General features: G+C 53.4%; 1 protein-coding gene across 4 annotated transcripts in view; it reads right to left on the minus strand.

Annotated features, from left to right (window-relative positions):
- Positions 1-15,960, minus strand: part of gyg2 (glycogenin 2) — a 123,182-nt gene that overhangs the window by 47,081 nt on the left and 60,141 nt on the right. For all 4 annotated transcript variants that reach the window (XM_041199356.1, XM_041199355.1, XM_041199354.1 and 1 more), the window contains one exon: positions 749-865. In XM_041199356.1, coding sequence (XP_041055290.1) covers positions 749-865 — 117 coding nt within the window. The remainder of the gene's footprint in view (positions 1-748; positions 866-15,960) is intronic.

Below are 15,960 nucleotides of genomic sequence, written 5' to 3' on the forward strand. Positions count from 1 at the left end.
GGAGGGAATTCCAGAGATTTGGACCTAAGCAACTGAAGACATGGTCATCTCTAATGGAGCAATTAATGGAAGAACTGGGGCATGGATATCTTGTAGGTGTGTATGGCTGAAGGGGTTTACAGAGATAGTGAGCGGTGAGGCCATGGTGCCAGGATTCTTCAGTATCTCAGTAGACGGCCAACATCCATATGTCAGCCGAGGCAGTGTGCATTAGCACGCTGTCCAAATACGGGGAGGGAAAATTAATATCAGAGCTAGCCAATCCAATCCTCACTGCAAAACATCACCCGACAGCGAATTGGCTACACCGGCTGATTCACCCCATTTCTCACTGCAGCAAGATGCAGACCCTGGCTGAGTGCCAGCTACTCAGCACCAACCAGGATCGATCTCACTTTGTATCTCTCTTGTCCAAACGGCTGGATAAACTCCCTCAGCTTCAATTCCAAAGCATGTGGCCTTTCAAATTTTAATTAGTTAATCACGAGCCAATCAGAGCTTCCCATCGGGGTGGCAACGCAGAGAATGTGCTATTTTTGTTTAAACAAGGTCATTTTTACAGCACCTGCATGGGGGGAAGAAAAACCATATTAATAGCCTTAATTAACATCAGCTTTGCTCCTTCAACTCTGCCCCTCTGCAAAAATCACTCCGGGTAGATTTTCCAGGAAGACTGAAGCTTATTGAGTAATTGGGGGGAGCAAGCTCATGATCCGCAAAAGGAGCAAAATGGAACAAAAATGCTTACTTCAGCAGGCTTTGTGGGAGCCTCTGGCTCCAAGGCCTTCGTCACGGTGATGGGTTCCTCATGTGCAACAGCTTCTTCCTGACGCTTCATGTTGACCTGGAGATCGCCTGCTTGATGCTGTTTAAAAAAAAACTTTCAATTTGCAAAGAGAAAAGGGACAAATACATTTGCAGCACCTTGTTCCTCACCCGAGGGTTGAAGGCAATGGCAAACCATGACTGACAAAATAAACTGCCAAGAAAATGGCTCAGGATGAAACATCGGTGGACAACAAGCCAAGGACCCAGCTTCAGGCAGAGCACGTGGCATGACACGGGAATATTAGAGAAACGGTTTGGCCAGGAGATTGGAACATAATCTGGGCTGGCACTGCCATGGTGCAGTACTGGGGGAAGCACTGCAGTGTCGGAGGTGCCATCTCGCGGGTCAGATGTTGCTAGTGTCATGGCCAATGTTTATTCCTCATCCAACATAACTAAACCCGGTTAACTCATTTTCACATTGCTGCTGGTGGGAGCTTCCTGTGCACAAACTGAATGCGACACTTTTTACATTACAACATGTACTTCTGCATTTCATTGGCTGCAGAGGCACACGCAGATTTAAAAAAAGGCTTGCATTTAAATAGCACCTTTCATAACCACTGGACGTCCCAAAGCGCCATACAGCCCATAAAACACGTAGGCCGGGGTATTTTCCGGCCCCCATGGTGGGCGGGATCCACCACAGGAGATTCCCCGGCCCAGCCAAAAGTCCATTGACTTTCAGGTGGGGCAGGATGATCCCAACAGCGAGCGGGGCCACCAAATCCTGCCCGTAGTCAAGAGTTGTAACGTAGGAAATGCTAGAGCCAATTTGTGCACAGCAAGCTCCCACAACAGCAACGTGATAACGACCAGATAAATCAGTTTTTGTGATGTTGATCGAGGAGTGAATATTGCCTGGGTAGACCAGGGAGAACTCCTTGCTTTTCTTCAAAGCCGTGCCAAGGGATCTTTTACATCTACTCGTGGGAGCAGAAGGGGCTTTGATTTAAACAGCTTATTCAAAAGACGATACCCCCCCCCAACAGTGCAGCGCTCCCTCAGCACCTGGGCTGGAGTAGCAGTCTTGATTTTTCTGAAGTCCTGGAGTGGGACATGAACCCACAGTTTTCTGATTCAAGAGGCGAGAGTGCTACCAACTGAGACACAGAATTAAAGGTAGCGTCTCACTGGGACTACAAAGCTTTTGTGCATGTGTGGGGGGGCTTTGGGACTAATCAAATCTGCTCAGTCATCATTAAAAATTAAACCTGAGAGCGCATTTGTGCCGCTAATAAACATCACTGACACAACATGCAGCACTGACACAACATGCAGCATGAGGCAGACAATGCTACAAATATTTAGCAAGTTAGGAGCATCTGTGGAGAGAAACAGTTAGCAAGCCATAGCTTCCAATGCCAACAGCAGTGAATGTTAAGACGTCCACCATGGGAAGACCTGACCCAGGCACGTGCAGAGGAAATTTAAACCTCCAGTGATGTGCTGACTGGGACACGATGAAAATGTCTCCAACAGTGAGCTCAGTGATGGAAACATTTGGTTAGATACACAATACTCACTGTATACTTACCCCAGTATTGTTCGCTGTTTGGTTACTGGTGTAACTCAGTGATTAACAGCAGTACACAATCCATCACTCCAACCGACCCCCCCAAACACACCCCCGCCCTGACTACCTGATCCCCTGACCCAACTACCCTGAAACTTCCCGACCCCAACACCTCTCGAACCCCGATCACCCAACCCCCAACCCAACTACCTGACACTCCCTGACCCAACGCCCCTCAAAGCCCCATCTGATTGCCCATCCCACGATCCCCAGCCCCCACGACTTGACCACCCAACACACACCCCTCCATCCTCCCCCCACCAACCTGACTCTGCCAGCCCAAGCTATCCCCAACCTAACCACCTGATTTCCCCCCTCCCACCCCTGACCTCACTCCCCAGTCCGAGTGCCTGACCCACGCTGACCTTCCCTGAACCGAATCCCGAGCCCCTCCAATCCATGGGCTGCCCGAACCCAGGTGGGTGTGGGGGGGTGGGGGGTATGGGGACAACGTTACGGGCGTTAAAACGGCTTTTAAAAAGCCGGTCCGGCTGGGGCCGGGGAGGCTGAGCCGCTTCCTCCCACCAACGCTCGCGGCCCGACCCTGCTCCAGCCGGCGCCGCCCGCGTTTCCGGCAGGTTTCCGGCAGGTTTCCGGCAGGTTCTGCCTACCGCATGCGAGCTGGTCCCCCTCCAACCCACCACCCCCCACTCCTTCCCTCCCCTCTCCCCTCACTCACTCACTCACCCACCCACCCCGCGCGGGCAAGACCGCGGCATCGAAACCCGAATCCCCCACGGCTTTACGGCCGCCCCCCCCCACCCCCACCCCTCCGCACCCAGTTACCTTCGCAGCAGCTCGGGAGGTGCGGCGGGGACGAGTCACAGGGTTGAGGTGGGGGTGGGGGCGGGGGTGGAGGAGGACGGCCGGACGGAAGCCCACAGCCGTGCACTCCGGTCACCCAGCAGCTCCTCTGGGCCCTGGGGCAGGGTGCCCTCTCTCCGACCGCCCGGCGCTCTTTGGCACAGGTGGAGTGCTGCTGGTCCTCTGGGTGAACGCCTGGCCCCCTCCCCCTCCCCCTCCCCCTCCCCCACTGTCTCATCCCTCATTAAGATAAAAGCAGACGCTGGGAACCTAGGACAAAAACAAACTTGATGAAAATCTGATGAAACATCAACGGTGACCCCCTCCGCAGACGCTGCCAGAACCTGCTGAGCTTTTCCAGGTACTTTGCGCCGTTTGTTCTCATTCCTCAGGACGCCGCGTCACCGCCAGTTAGTTCATCTGCAAACGTATGACCAACGGGGAACCATTTAACGCTAGCCGAGGTCCTCGGCCTTCCGAGAAGCGGGGGTGGGGGGGGGTGGGGGGGGCGACAGGAGTGATGAGCGATCAAACTTTTCTTTTCGAATGACAATTTGGAGACCGGCGCTGTGCTGTGCACGGCGTTCCCTTTCCCTCATCAGGTTTCGGTACGAGTCTAACATACCTTCCCTCGCCTTTTCAATCCTCTCCCTCCAGAAATAAACGCCAACGCTTCGCTTGCTTATTTGCTCGCTCGCTACGGCATTTCTGGTTTTTCAGTGATTTGCGTGTGTGTGTGTGCGTGTGTGAGCGTCAACAGATTGACGCCAGTAAGATGGAAATTGTTCTGTTTTTTCTTTAAAAAAGAGTCCTGCCCTTTCAAAAGGGTGAAACGCTCATTTGTCTCGAAGCGGAGATGGTAAGTTAGCGGCAGCTGGTACGGATTTCAAAAGGTGAGGGAACGTCAGGAATTCCTGATTTAGTTCGACACAGGGCAGGGCGTGTGCGTGTTTTTCAAAAAAAAAAATCAAATCCCGATTTTTTTTTCAGCCCTCCCTCCCCGAACAGCTCGAGCTCGTCATTGTGGGTCATCGCGCTCAGTAGTGATGTTTCGTCCGGCCGGCGCGCACCGGAATCGGCTGTGCACCCACCGACACGTAGGGTCTAATTAAAGCTATTGCGAACGCTGACCGTCTAACGTTAAGGTTGGCGGGCAGGCGAAAGGCCAAGCCGCCTTTGTGTTTGTGTTTTTTTTAAGGAAACCTCATCCACGAGCGGGATGACGTTTCCTAAAGTGTTTATTAAAATAAATAAATAATTTTCATTAATTTAAAAGCCTGGCTCAACTCATGCGACACAGTCACATGAGGGGACGTAGTTAAATAAATTTTTACGCCTTTTATTTAATTACTATTATTGACTCAATCTCCGAGGCAGCTCCGTGCCTCAGGGAGATTGAAGCACTATTTCACGCGCACGCCGGGTGGGCCTTAAGTGGCCCCGCCCGTGTAAAATGGCGGCGCAGAGCCGATCGCGCGCCCGCCAAGCCTGCTGTATGAAAAATCCTGCCCCACGTCAGTAAGTGCAAGGGAACGCATTTTGGTTAACAGCAACAGCAGTAACTACATTCCGAATGAAAGTATGCTTGGTACCATGGAAGAGAAGAGAAGAAAGGATATAACGTGAGCACAGGTTCACAGGATATTAAAGGCAGTTACATCAGGCTGATAAGGCTATAAAGAAAAATAAATCAAATTCTAGGTTTAATGACGATAAATAGCGCATAAAAAAATCAAATGGTAATGATGGATTTGCCTAAAACCTTACGACCTCGGTTAGAATACTGTGTGCAGTCGAGCATTATAGGAATGATAGAGTCGCCAGAGGGGTTACAACATTTAATTCCTAGGATTCAGCCTGGTACAATGTATTTATTATTTTTTTTAAAAAAGGAACATTAAATAATATGAGGGGGCATAAATAGAAGCAGACCATTTCCAAGTTTGGTTCAAGAACGAAGAGCCAAAGATGCCAGATTAAAGCCAAGTTATTTAGTACTGAACACAGGAGAAGCATCTTCACCCAGTTGTGAACTGATGGAATTCAGTTTCAGAGTTAATGATTGGGGCAGAGACTACGAGCTGGATTTAATGGGTGATATAGTCCCTGCCCTGCCCTCCGGCTAAAAGCATGGAAACGAGATGGGTAAGTACGATGAGAACTATTTGTTCACACGGAGGTACATGGCAACATGGGCCCATTTCCGCTTTATAACTTCTATTACTCCCCTTTAGTACAAAAGCACGTGATTGTGTAGGTCAAAGTGCAATAACAACTTTATCTAAAAGTCTACTCGTAACATTTGTATAAAACGATTAAAAAGGATCCAGCGACAGTTTGCGTCAGTTGGATGGACTTTGGTGGAGTCAGAAGTTCGAGCGTTCGTGCCCTGCCCAAGACACAGCCTTACCCAGACTGTCACTTCCACAGGTGCAGAGCTATCACAAGTGCTGTCTTTTGGATGCACTGTTATGACAGAATAGATTAGGTTGGAAGGGCATGGTGTGTGTTTCCACAAGTTTTCGCAAACACCGCTGAGACGAAGATGGAATTATTTGTGCGGGAAGGGCGTCGATCCATCTTAAAGCAACGTGCGAGAGCCTGGGGCAGGAGTTTTTAGCTCGGTGGGCGGGCGGGCGCATGATCCACTCAAACGTTAAAGAAAAGCATGTTGAGATCGGCCGAGCGTGCTGACGTCAATGTGCGCTCTTGCGATATTTCGCTAGGCGGGCGCGCGATGGAGACGGAGTCGTGCCCACCAGTTAAGGCCATTGAGACGCCAATTGTCTGCGACTTTATGTAGCCCGTGCGATTTTTAGGCAAAAGGGGCAGGCGGCAAGGCCACAATTATACAAACCTCAACCACGGGCGGGATAAGAGGTGGCCTTGGCAAAGCGATTAGTGAGGAGTTTAGGATATCACTTGCTGCCGGTTGCTTCTGTGATCAGGACCAGGACAGCTTCATTTCACTTCAGAGCTGCATTCAGAGAATTTAGAGGCTTCAGTTCAGGACTCGTGTTCTTTTCCAGGCCCCCTGGGAGGATTCACACCATGTGGGGCCTTCTAGGTATCAGACAGCCTTCCCTTAACCTGGTAAGGGGGATTGTGGTCTCCGCTGGAGGCTCCTCCTCCTCCTCCTCCTCCGAGGAAGAGAGGGCCAGAAGGGGGGGAAAAAGGAGGCCTGGTGTCCCTATTCAGCTTCCAGGGGAGCGACCTGTGGGAGGAGAGGCGCAGGCACAAGGGGTGGCAGGGCCAACAAAAAAGGCCAAGGCGGAAGGGGCTGCAGAAGACACCATTACCTTGATGCCAGGGTTTACAGGTAGTGATGCAGCTACCTCAATATGTCTGAGGTGCAGTGCTGACGAAGGCTCCGTCTGTCATGGGACATAGTGACCTCCATCTGTCAGAGGATTGGCCCTGAGATCAGCTCCGACTGTGCGCGTGGACACCCCATGCCAGATGCGCTGGAGGTCACGGTGGCCCTCAACTTCTATGCCTCCGGCTCTCTCCAGGGGATCTTTGTGGAGTCTCCCAATCAGCTGTCCACAGTCACGTCAAACCGGTGGCAGACGTGTATTGACTTTCATTCATTTCATTTCCACAGGGACAAGGCCAGCCAGGCTGAGTGAGCCAGAGGCTTCACAGTGATTGCTTGGTTCCCCCATGTAACATGTGCAATCGCTGGCACACGTGGCCATCAAGGCGTCAGCAGGTGAGCCCAGTGCCTTCGTCAACAGGAAGGGCTTCCACTCCATGAACGTGCAGATAGTGTGTGACCACAGGATGCAGATTCTACAAGTCTGTGCAAGGTACCCAGGCAGCTCCCACAACGCCTACATCCTCAGACACTCCAGGTGCCGGGGCTCTTCAGTGCTGCAGCCCGGCTGGATGGATGGCTGCTGGGTGACAAGGGCTATCCCCTCAGAAAGTGGCTCATGACACCTCTCCACCATCCAAGAACAGAGGCTGAGCAGCGGTACAATAGGAGCCACGGCACCACAAGGGCTGTGGTGGGGAGAGCCATCGGTCTTCTCAAGGTGCACTTCCGATGCCTGGAACGCTCAGGGGGCGCACTCCAGTACCCCCCAGATTGTGTCTCGGTGATAGTAGTAGCATGCTGCGCTCTGCACAATCTTGTGCTGGAAAGTGGGGACGCAGTGGACGATGAAGACATTGACACAGTGGATGCGGCTGCACACGATGAGTCCAGCACTGATCCTGACGATGAGGAAGCACAGGGGAACGATGAGGGACTGAACGCTGACCCAGGACTACACCAAGGAGGGAGGGACACCCGGGAAACTTTAATCCAATGAACCTTCAGCTAACTCCACACAAATGGATCAGGAGGACCAGGCTTGCCTGGTGCTTTCATACACAGCACTTAAACCCTAAATCTGCCAGGTCAACAGCTGCAACTAAAGGCTTTGGACATAAACCTCAATGTCCACTCAAACACTCAATGACATGTCTGTAAAACACACAAATGCAGCACAAAGGAGCCACCCTCAGCCATGGTAACACATCTGGATTTAATTTTATCCATCATATGGTCCAACAAAATGAAACCAAAACATTTTTACAACAGTAAGAAATAATTATAATAATAATAATCATCCCAGGCGAACACAAAAGCACCAGTGGGAAACTCGTGGTGTGCCTAAGCTGTCTTACGCTTACGTTTACGGGTGCTACGTCTTGGTGCCGCCCCATTGCTCAGAGTAGCTTCTGACAGGCCTGCTGACTCTGCTGTCCTGCTGGCCTCAGTGACCTTGGCAGGCGTCCTCTGGCCCTTGGAGCCTGTGCTGGCCCCTCCTGGGAGGGAGTGGCTGGTTCAACAGCTGGCATCTCCCCAGTCGTCGCAGCCTCAATGGATGCAACAGTGACTGGCAGAGGGGCGGAGGAGCTGCTGCCCTCATCCGTAGCGCCCTGAGAGGAGCCCCCAGCGATGACAGGCAGCTGCTGCACCGGCGTGAGGTCACTTTGGACCTCCCTGCTCACCGTAGATGGATGGGCACTGAGCTGGGAAACTTGGTGCCTAGACCATCTCCTACATTGCTTGTGACCATAACTGGTCATTGCCAATGTGAGGGTTTGCAGGTCTGAGTGTATCCCCAGGAGATGCTGGTTGTTCTCCTGGAAGCCCCTCTCCAGGAGAGTGGCCGCTCTCTCCATGGGGGAAGCATGACGCTCTGACATGAGGCTCATGGCATCAATGATGCTCCGTGTGGACTCCTGCACCACAGACACCAAGTGAAGCAGAGTCTCATGTAACACTCTCAGATGCTCCCACACACCCGGCCGCATTTCCTGCAGCTGCTGCATCACAGACGACTCCAGAGGCTCATCATCAGGCACCGACTCAGCATGTGCCTGGTTCCCTGCAGTCCTCCGGCTGCTGGCGCCATCGACACTCTCTGTCTCTGCCATCTCCTCCAGCGATTGTGAAGTGCCCTCTCCACTGTGCCCCAGGACACTAGCCGATGTTGCAACGCCCACCGGTATGCTAGTATTTGCGCTGGTGCCTGCCTCGCAGGAATGGTGTGATGCAGGTGACAGTTCAGGGCCCTCAGGTGTGAGAGGGGGCATCTGTAATGGACCCTGGTCAGCAGCCTCTGATGATGCTGAAGATAACAACAAGGACACTGGATCAGTTAGCATCCACACAGTGACACACTTCATCCCTTTCCCCCTGGCTCATTATGCGCTCAACCTTCCAGAACCTATGGAGACGAACATTGGTGGGGTGGCAAATAGTCAGAAGGCCCAAACATTACAGGCGGGTACAGACGGGCTGGTCAGATGGCCTAAGGAATGCCAAATGGAATGTTATGTGGATAAGTGTGAGGTGATGCACTTGGGCAGGAGAAACAAGCTAAGGGAAAACATGAGGAATGGTAGGACCGTGGAAAGTAAGGAGGATCAGAGGGACCTTGCTGGGCATGTCGACAGGCTCGTTAAGGTAGCGGGACAGGTACATAAGGCGTTTAAGAAGGTAAATGCCATACTTGCCTTTATTAACCGAGGGATAGAACATAGGAACAGGGAGGTCATGTTGCACGTGCAGGAAACGCTGCCGAGGCCACAGCTATAGCTCTGCGTGCAGTTGTGATCAGCGCTTCACGGGAGGGATGTGATTGGAGTGGAGAGAGTGCAGAGGTCGCTGACCAGGATGCACGCTGGGCTGGAGAGTTGGGGCTGAATTTTCTGGCTGACGCGCGGGTAGCAGAGCCCGCACATCAGCACTTAAAATGTCGCGCGAGCGTCCCAATGTCAGCGCGCAGCATCGCGATATTTAGGTGGATGGGCGCTCTATGCAGTGCGACGCGCGCCCACCACTAATTAAAGGCCTTAAGACCCTTTAACTCTGCAATTGAGGCTGATTTTGAGGAGCCCGTGCGAACTTCGGCTCAGTGCACGAGCCCAACGGGCAGGTGAGTAACTGATTTTTTAACAACCTCATCCACGGGCGGGACATGTGGGCTCAAAGGGGTTGTTCATGTTTTTTCTGAAGTATTTAATACAGAAAGTGGTTTAAACTTGCCTGTGAGATTGTTACCAGTTCAGATTGATTTCCAATCGCTTTCTTTGTACTTTGAAGCTTCAGCTCACCCGACTGCAGACAGTAATCTTTAATCGGGCCTACAGCTTTCCGGAGGCCTCCATTTAGCCTGGGTATGGGTTCTGACATCTCCACTGGAGGCAGCTCCTCTGAGGAGAAAGGGAGGGATAGAATAAGGAGGCGGCCAGGAGTGGACAATCAGCCTCCAGGGGAGCCACCTTTGGGAGGCCAGGCGCAGGCACAAGAGGCGCAGGGCCAAGAGGTTGTCCAAGGTGGAAGGGACCACAGAAGATGCCACTATCCTGCTGCCAGGGTATACAGGCAGCGAAGCAGCTACCTCAATATGACTGAGGTGCAGTGCCAAAGGAGGCTCCGTCTGTCAAAGGAATCAGTCAACTACATCTGTCAGATGATAGGCCCTGAGATCTCTGTGAACCGTATGGGTGGACACCCCATGCCAGTGGCTCTGAAGGTCACAGCTGCCCTCAACTTCTATGCCTCTGGCTCCTTCCAGGGCTCGGTGGGTGATATTTGCAGTGTCTCCCAATCAGCTGCCCACACTTGTGTCAAGCAGGTTACAGACGCACTGTTCAGACATGCATTGACTTTCGTTGACTACTGCACGGACGAGGCCGGCCAGACACAGTGAGCCAGAGGCTTCGCAGCCATTGCTGGCTTCCCCCGTGTCCAGGGTGCTATAGACTGTACACATGTGGCCATCAAGGGACCAGGAGGTGAGCCCGGTGCCTTCGTCAACAGGAAGGGCTTCCACTCCATGAACGTGCAGATAGTGTGTGACCACAGGATGCTGATTCTACAAGTCTGTGCAAGGTACCCAGGCAGCTCCCACGACGCCTACATCCTCAGACACTCCCAGGTGCCGGGGCTCTTCAGTGCTCCAGCCCGGCTGGATGGATGGCTGCTGGGTGACAAGGCCTATGCCCTCAGAAGATGTCTCATGACGCCTCTCCACCATCCAAGAACAAGCTGAGCAGCGGTACAATAGGAGCCAAGGCTCCACAAGTTCTGTGGTGGAGAGAACCATTGGTCTTCTCAAGATGCGCTTCCATTGCCTGGACCGCTCAGTGGGCGCACTCCAGTACCCCCCAGATCACGTCTCCCTGATGGTGGTAGCATGCTACACTCTGCACAATCTTGTGCTGGAAAGGGGGGGGGGCGCAGTTGAAGATGAAGACCTTGACGCCCTGGATGAGGCTGCACATGATGAATCCAGCAGTGGCTCGGAGGCTGAGGAAGCACAGGGCGATGATGAGGGGCAGCACACCAACCCGCTATTACACCAAGGAGGCAGGGATACCCGGGACACTTTAATCCAACGAACCTTCAGCTAGCACCACACACATGGATCTGCAGGACCAGCATTGCCTGGCGCTTCCACATGTGGCACTTAGGTGCTACATTATCCACCTCATCAGCTGCAACTAAGGGCTTAGTACAGAAACAATGTCCACTCAAACACTCATGATATGTCTGTGAAACATACAAATGCAGCACAAAGGAAACACCCTCAGCCATGGTCAGAAAAGTGGACTTTATTCAGTCCGAAATAAAACACAAACGTCGCTCAGACATGTATAACTATTTTTTCCCTAATCGAGGGCCAACACAAAATCACCAGTGACATACCCGTTGAGTGCCTAAGGTGCCTTATGCTTCCGTTTGCGGGTGCTACGTCTAGGTGCCGCCCCATCGCTCGGAGTGGCTTGTGAGACAGCCTGCTGACTCTGCTGTCCTGTTGGCCTCGATGACCTTGGGGGGCGTCCTCTGGCCTGTGGAGCCTGTGCTGGCCCCACCTGGGAGGGAGTGGCCAGTTCCAGAACTGGCACCTCCCCAATTGTCGCAGCCTCAATGGAAGCAACATTGACTGGCAGAGGGGCAGAGGAGCTGCTGCCCTCATCCAGAGCGCCCTGAGAGGAGCTCGCAGCGACGACAGGCAGCTGCTGCGCCAACATGAGGTCACATTGGACCTCCCTGCTCACCACAGATGCATGGGCACCGAGCAATGACACTTTGTGCCCAGAACATCTCCCACATTGGGAATGACCACCTGTGGCCATTAGCGCTGTGAGGGCTTGCAGGTCAGAGCGTAACCAATCAGAAGAGTCTCCATCCTATTGAACCCCCTCTCCACGAGAGTCGCCAATCTCTCAGTGGAGGAAGCCTAAAGCTCTGTCCTGAGGTTCATGCCTTCACTGACACTCTGCCTGGACTCCTTCACCAGAGACACCAAATGAAGCACACCCTCATGCAACCCTGCCAGAGGCTCCTGCGCACCCTGCTGCTTGTCCTGCAGCTGCTGCATTGGTGACATCTCCAGAGACATGTCATCACTGCCGGACTCAGCATGTGCCTGGCCCCCTGCAGTCCTCCGGCTGCTGGCGCCATCGGCACTCTGTCCCTGCCATCTCCTCCAGCGATTGTGAAGTGCCCTCTCCACTGTGACCCAGGACACGAGCTGGTGTTATATTCCCCACCAATGTGGTAGTCGCTGCGCTGGTGCCTGGCTCGCTGAAATGATGTGATGCAAGTTGCGAGTCCTGGCCCTCAGGCGTGGAGGGGGGGACTCTGGATGTGTTGGTGACAGCCACGCAGTGGTGATGCTGAAATTAACAACAAGGACAGTGTATCAGTTGGCGTTCAGTCAGGAACGCCATTCATCCCTTTCCCCCCCAGCCTCATAAGTCGCTCACCCTTCAAGAACCTAAGGAGACGAACATTGGTGGGGTGGTAAGTAGTCAACAGGAGGCCCAAACATTACCTGCGCATGCAGACAGGCTGGTCAGATGGCCTAAGGAATGCCACATGGAATGTTATGTGGATAAGTGTTCGGTTAAGCACTTGGGCAAGACAAACAAGGTACGGGAATACATGAGTAATGGTAGGACCGTGGGAAGTCACGACGCTTACAGGGACCTTGCTGGGCAGACCTGTTAAGGTAGCAGAACAGGAACATAAGGTGTTTAACAAGGTCAAAGCCAGACTTGACTTTATTAGCCGAGGAATAGAATGTAGGAAAAGGGAGGTCATGTTTCAAGTGCAGAAAACACTATCAAGGCCACATTTGCACTTGTGCATTCAATTGTGACCTGCACTTCATGGGAGGGATGGCATTGGAGTGGGGAAAGTGCAGCGGTTCCTGACCAGGATGCATGCTGGCCTGGAGAGTTGGAGTTATGAGGAAACATTGCAAACACTTGCGACATTTGCCGTGGAGTACAGGAGATTGACAGGTCACATTATTGACCTTCAGACCATTATGAGGGACATAGAACGGGTGGACAGAAGGCAACATTTCCCCTTGGCGCAGGGACGACTAACATGGTGGCATTTATTTAAGTTGAGTGCCATGAGGTTGACAGGTGAGGTGCTGAGCACACCTTTTGAACAGAGTAATGTGTGGCGCACGGGCTGAAAGGGTGGTGGAGGTACAAACCCTCCTAAGATGCAATAATCTTTGGATGTGCAGCAGCAATCCCATGGCATGTTAGGCCATGGGTACAGTGGTCACAAATGGGATAAGGCGTCTTTGGAAGGTGCTAGAGACGCCCATCCTCAAGGGAACTTTGTGTATGACCCACATGTCTGACTGTATCTGTCTGTGAATGAGCAGTGTTGCAGCATTAACAATTGCAGTGATCATCAGTGCTTTGGATGGTTGGGAGACAGAGTGCATGGGACTGTAGACCTCAAATACCTGGCCGCTGCACCCCAGCCTCACTGACATCTGCCATCCTGGTCATCTCCCTCCTCCCCAGCTCCATGACCTGCTCCTCATAGGTGATGAGGTCCTGCAGCACGGCGTGCCCACCATCAGTCTGCAAACGCTCCCGGCTATCGTGCTCTGTTTTCACCTGCAGAACAGAGAAGAGCATTTATTGGGTCTGATTGCTCACGTACTCTGCACATGTACACCGCACCCCAACCACAGTGCCCCATCTGAGGCCTCCAGCAGCTCCTGTCCACACCACTGGTGATCAGTCTTCAGAAGATAGCACGGCTGCTCCCAACCCCCTCCCCCGACGGCCAACTTGGACACATTTGGCGTCCATCACTTTGAATAACACACGGGCCTTAGTGCCCATGGCAAGAAGGCGCAACTAGTTGCAGCGCTGAGGCCAGCAGATGGCTCTTAGCTACGACATCTTGAGGCTCCCCTTCCACCATCTCATCACCATCAATAAGACATGTGTTGGAGTTCTGAGTATGTGTCTAGCTGCCTCCCCTGCAGGTTGCCCCCAGACTACTCAAATGCCACAAACACCAACATATGCTGCAGGGAGAACCCTTCTTCTCCTCAACCACTAAGACTGATGTAAGCATGGTCAGTACCCGTTTGCCCACCCAACGTGCACCAAATGCCCAGTGCAGTAACGTTAGTGGGGGTGGGGGGGTGGACCTCAAAGGCTAAGGCTACCTGCTGGGTCAAATGGCCAAGGCTGACATGGTACTCACCTTTCTAGAGCGCAGCAAATCATTGAAGCGCTTACAGCACTGGGTTCCAGTGCGCCGCACATCGTCATGGGCGCTTACAGCCCCTGCCACCTCCTGCCACGCCTGCCTGCTGACGTGGGGGCCCCTCCTCTGGATACAAAATATCCCGACGGTTGGATGTTTTGTTATAAATGTTATAAAGCTCAATAATGTCACCCCTCAATCTCCTCTGCTCCAGGGGAAACATCCCCAGCCTGTGCTATGTCTCCTCATAACTCCAAGGGCTGAATTTTGCCCTTGACAGGCGGACGGGCCAGACCGACTCGGCGGTGGGGTGGGCAGCCGATGGCCGCGCCGCCATTTTGTACGGGCGGGCAAATTAAGGCCCACCCAGCCGGCTTGCAACTCCAGTTTACAACAGGAAAATCGAATCAGCGGCGGGCATGTTCAGACCACCAGTTCCAATGGGGAACCGGCAGTCTGTATAAAGGGTGGCCAGGCAGCCTCGTTGAGGCAGTGCATCATGGCCACTCAACAGGGAAGGACATGGTGGTCTGAGAGCAGAGGAGGAGGCGGGGGGGGGGGGAGACAGGCTGCAGGATCGGCCAGCAGGGGGCCACGGTGCCCCTCGGCTCTCAGATGCCTGCCTTGCTGTCCTCCTCCAAGGCGACTTTGGAAGGTGCTTGACATGCACATCTTCGAAGGGCCGAGAGACCTTTGTCTTTGTCCCACACCTCTGACTCTATCAGTCTGTGAATGAGCAGTGTTGCAACAATAACGATTCAAACAAATCAGTGCTATGGATGGTGGGAAGACAGTAGATGTCACAGAGGACCTCAAATACCTGGCTGCTCCACCCTAGCCTCACCAACACCTGTGGACCTGGGCACATGGCGCCTCTCAAGCTCCAGGGCATTTTTCTCCTGCAAAATAGAGAAGACCATTCATTGTGGCAATTCACACATGGACTCTGCATGCGTACGCCACACCCCAACCACAGTGGCCCATATCAGGTCTCCAGTGCCTCCTCTCCACACTACTGCTGATCAGTCCCACTAAGATAGTACGGCTGCACCATGCATAGGACATGCGTTAGAGTTCTGAGTATGCGCTTAGCTGCAGCTCCTGCAGGTTGTCCCCAAGCTAGTCATGTGCGACTAAGAGCAACACATGGTGCGGGGGAGAACTCATCTCCTCATGAACCACTGAGGCTGATGTAGGCATGGTCACTTTCTGCTCACCCACCCAGCGTGCGACAAATGCCCAACATGATTCAATGCAGTTACGACAGTAAGACTTGGTGGTTGGCGGGGGGGGCGGGGTGGTGTTGGAAGAGGGGGTCTCAGAGGGTAAGGCTACCTGCGGGGTTAAATGCCCAATGCCAACAGGGTACTCACCCTGCCAGAGCACAACAAATCGTTGAAGCTCTTACTGCACTGGATCCAGGTGTGCCGCACCACGTTGCGGGAGCTCACCACCTCCTCCCAGGCACGCTTCGTCATGGGGGGGGGTGGGGGGGGGGGGGTGCCTCCTCCTCCCATCCTGGGGAACCAGCAGCTCCCGCCATGCTGCCACCTCCTCGAGGAGGGCAGCAAGGCAATCATCAGAAAAGCGAGAGGCACATTTGCACCCCCCCCCCCCCCCCCCCCCCCCCCCCCCCCCCCCCCCCACCCCCCCCCCCCCACCACCACCACCGCTGACCTACCCTACTCCTCGGCACTTCCCCTCCAGAGTGCCC

Source organism: Carcharodon carcharias, chromosome 11 (assembly GCF_017639515.1).
Source record: "Carcharodon carcharias isolate sCarCar2 chromosome 11, sCarCar2.pri, whole genome shotgun sequence".
Lineage (NCBI taxonomy): Eukaryota > Metazoa > Chordata > Chondrichthyes > Lamniformes > Lamnidae > Carcharodon > Carcharodon carcharias.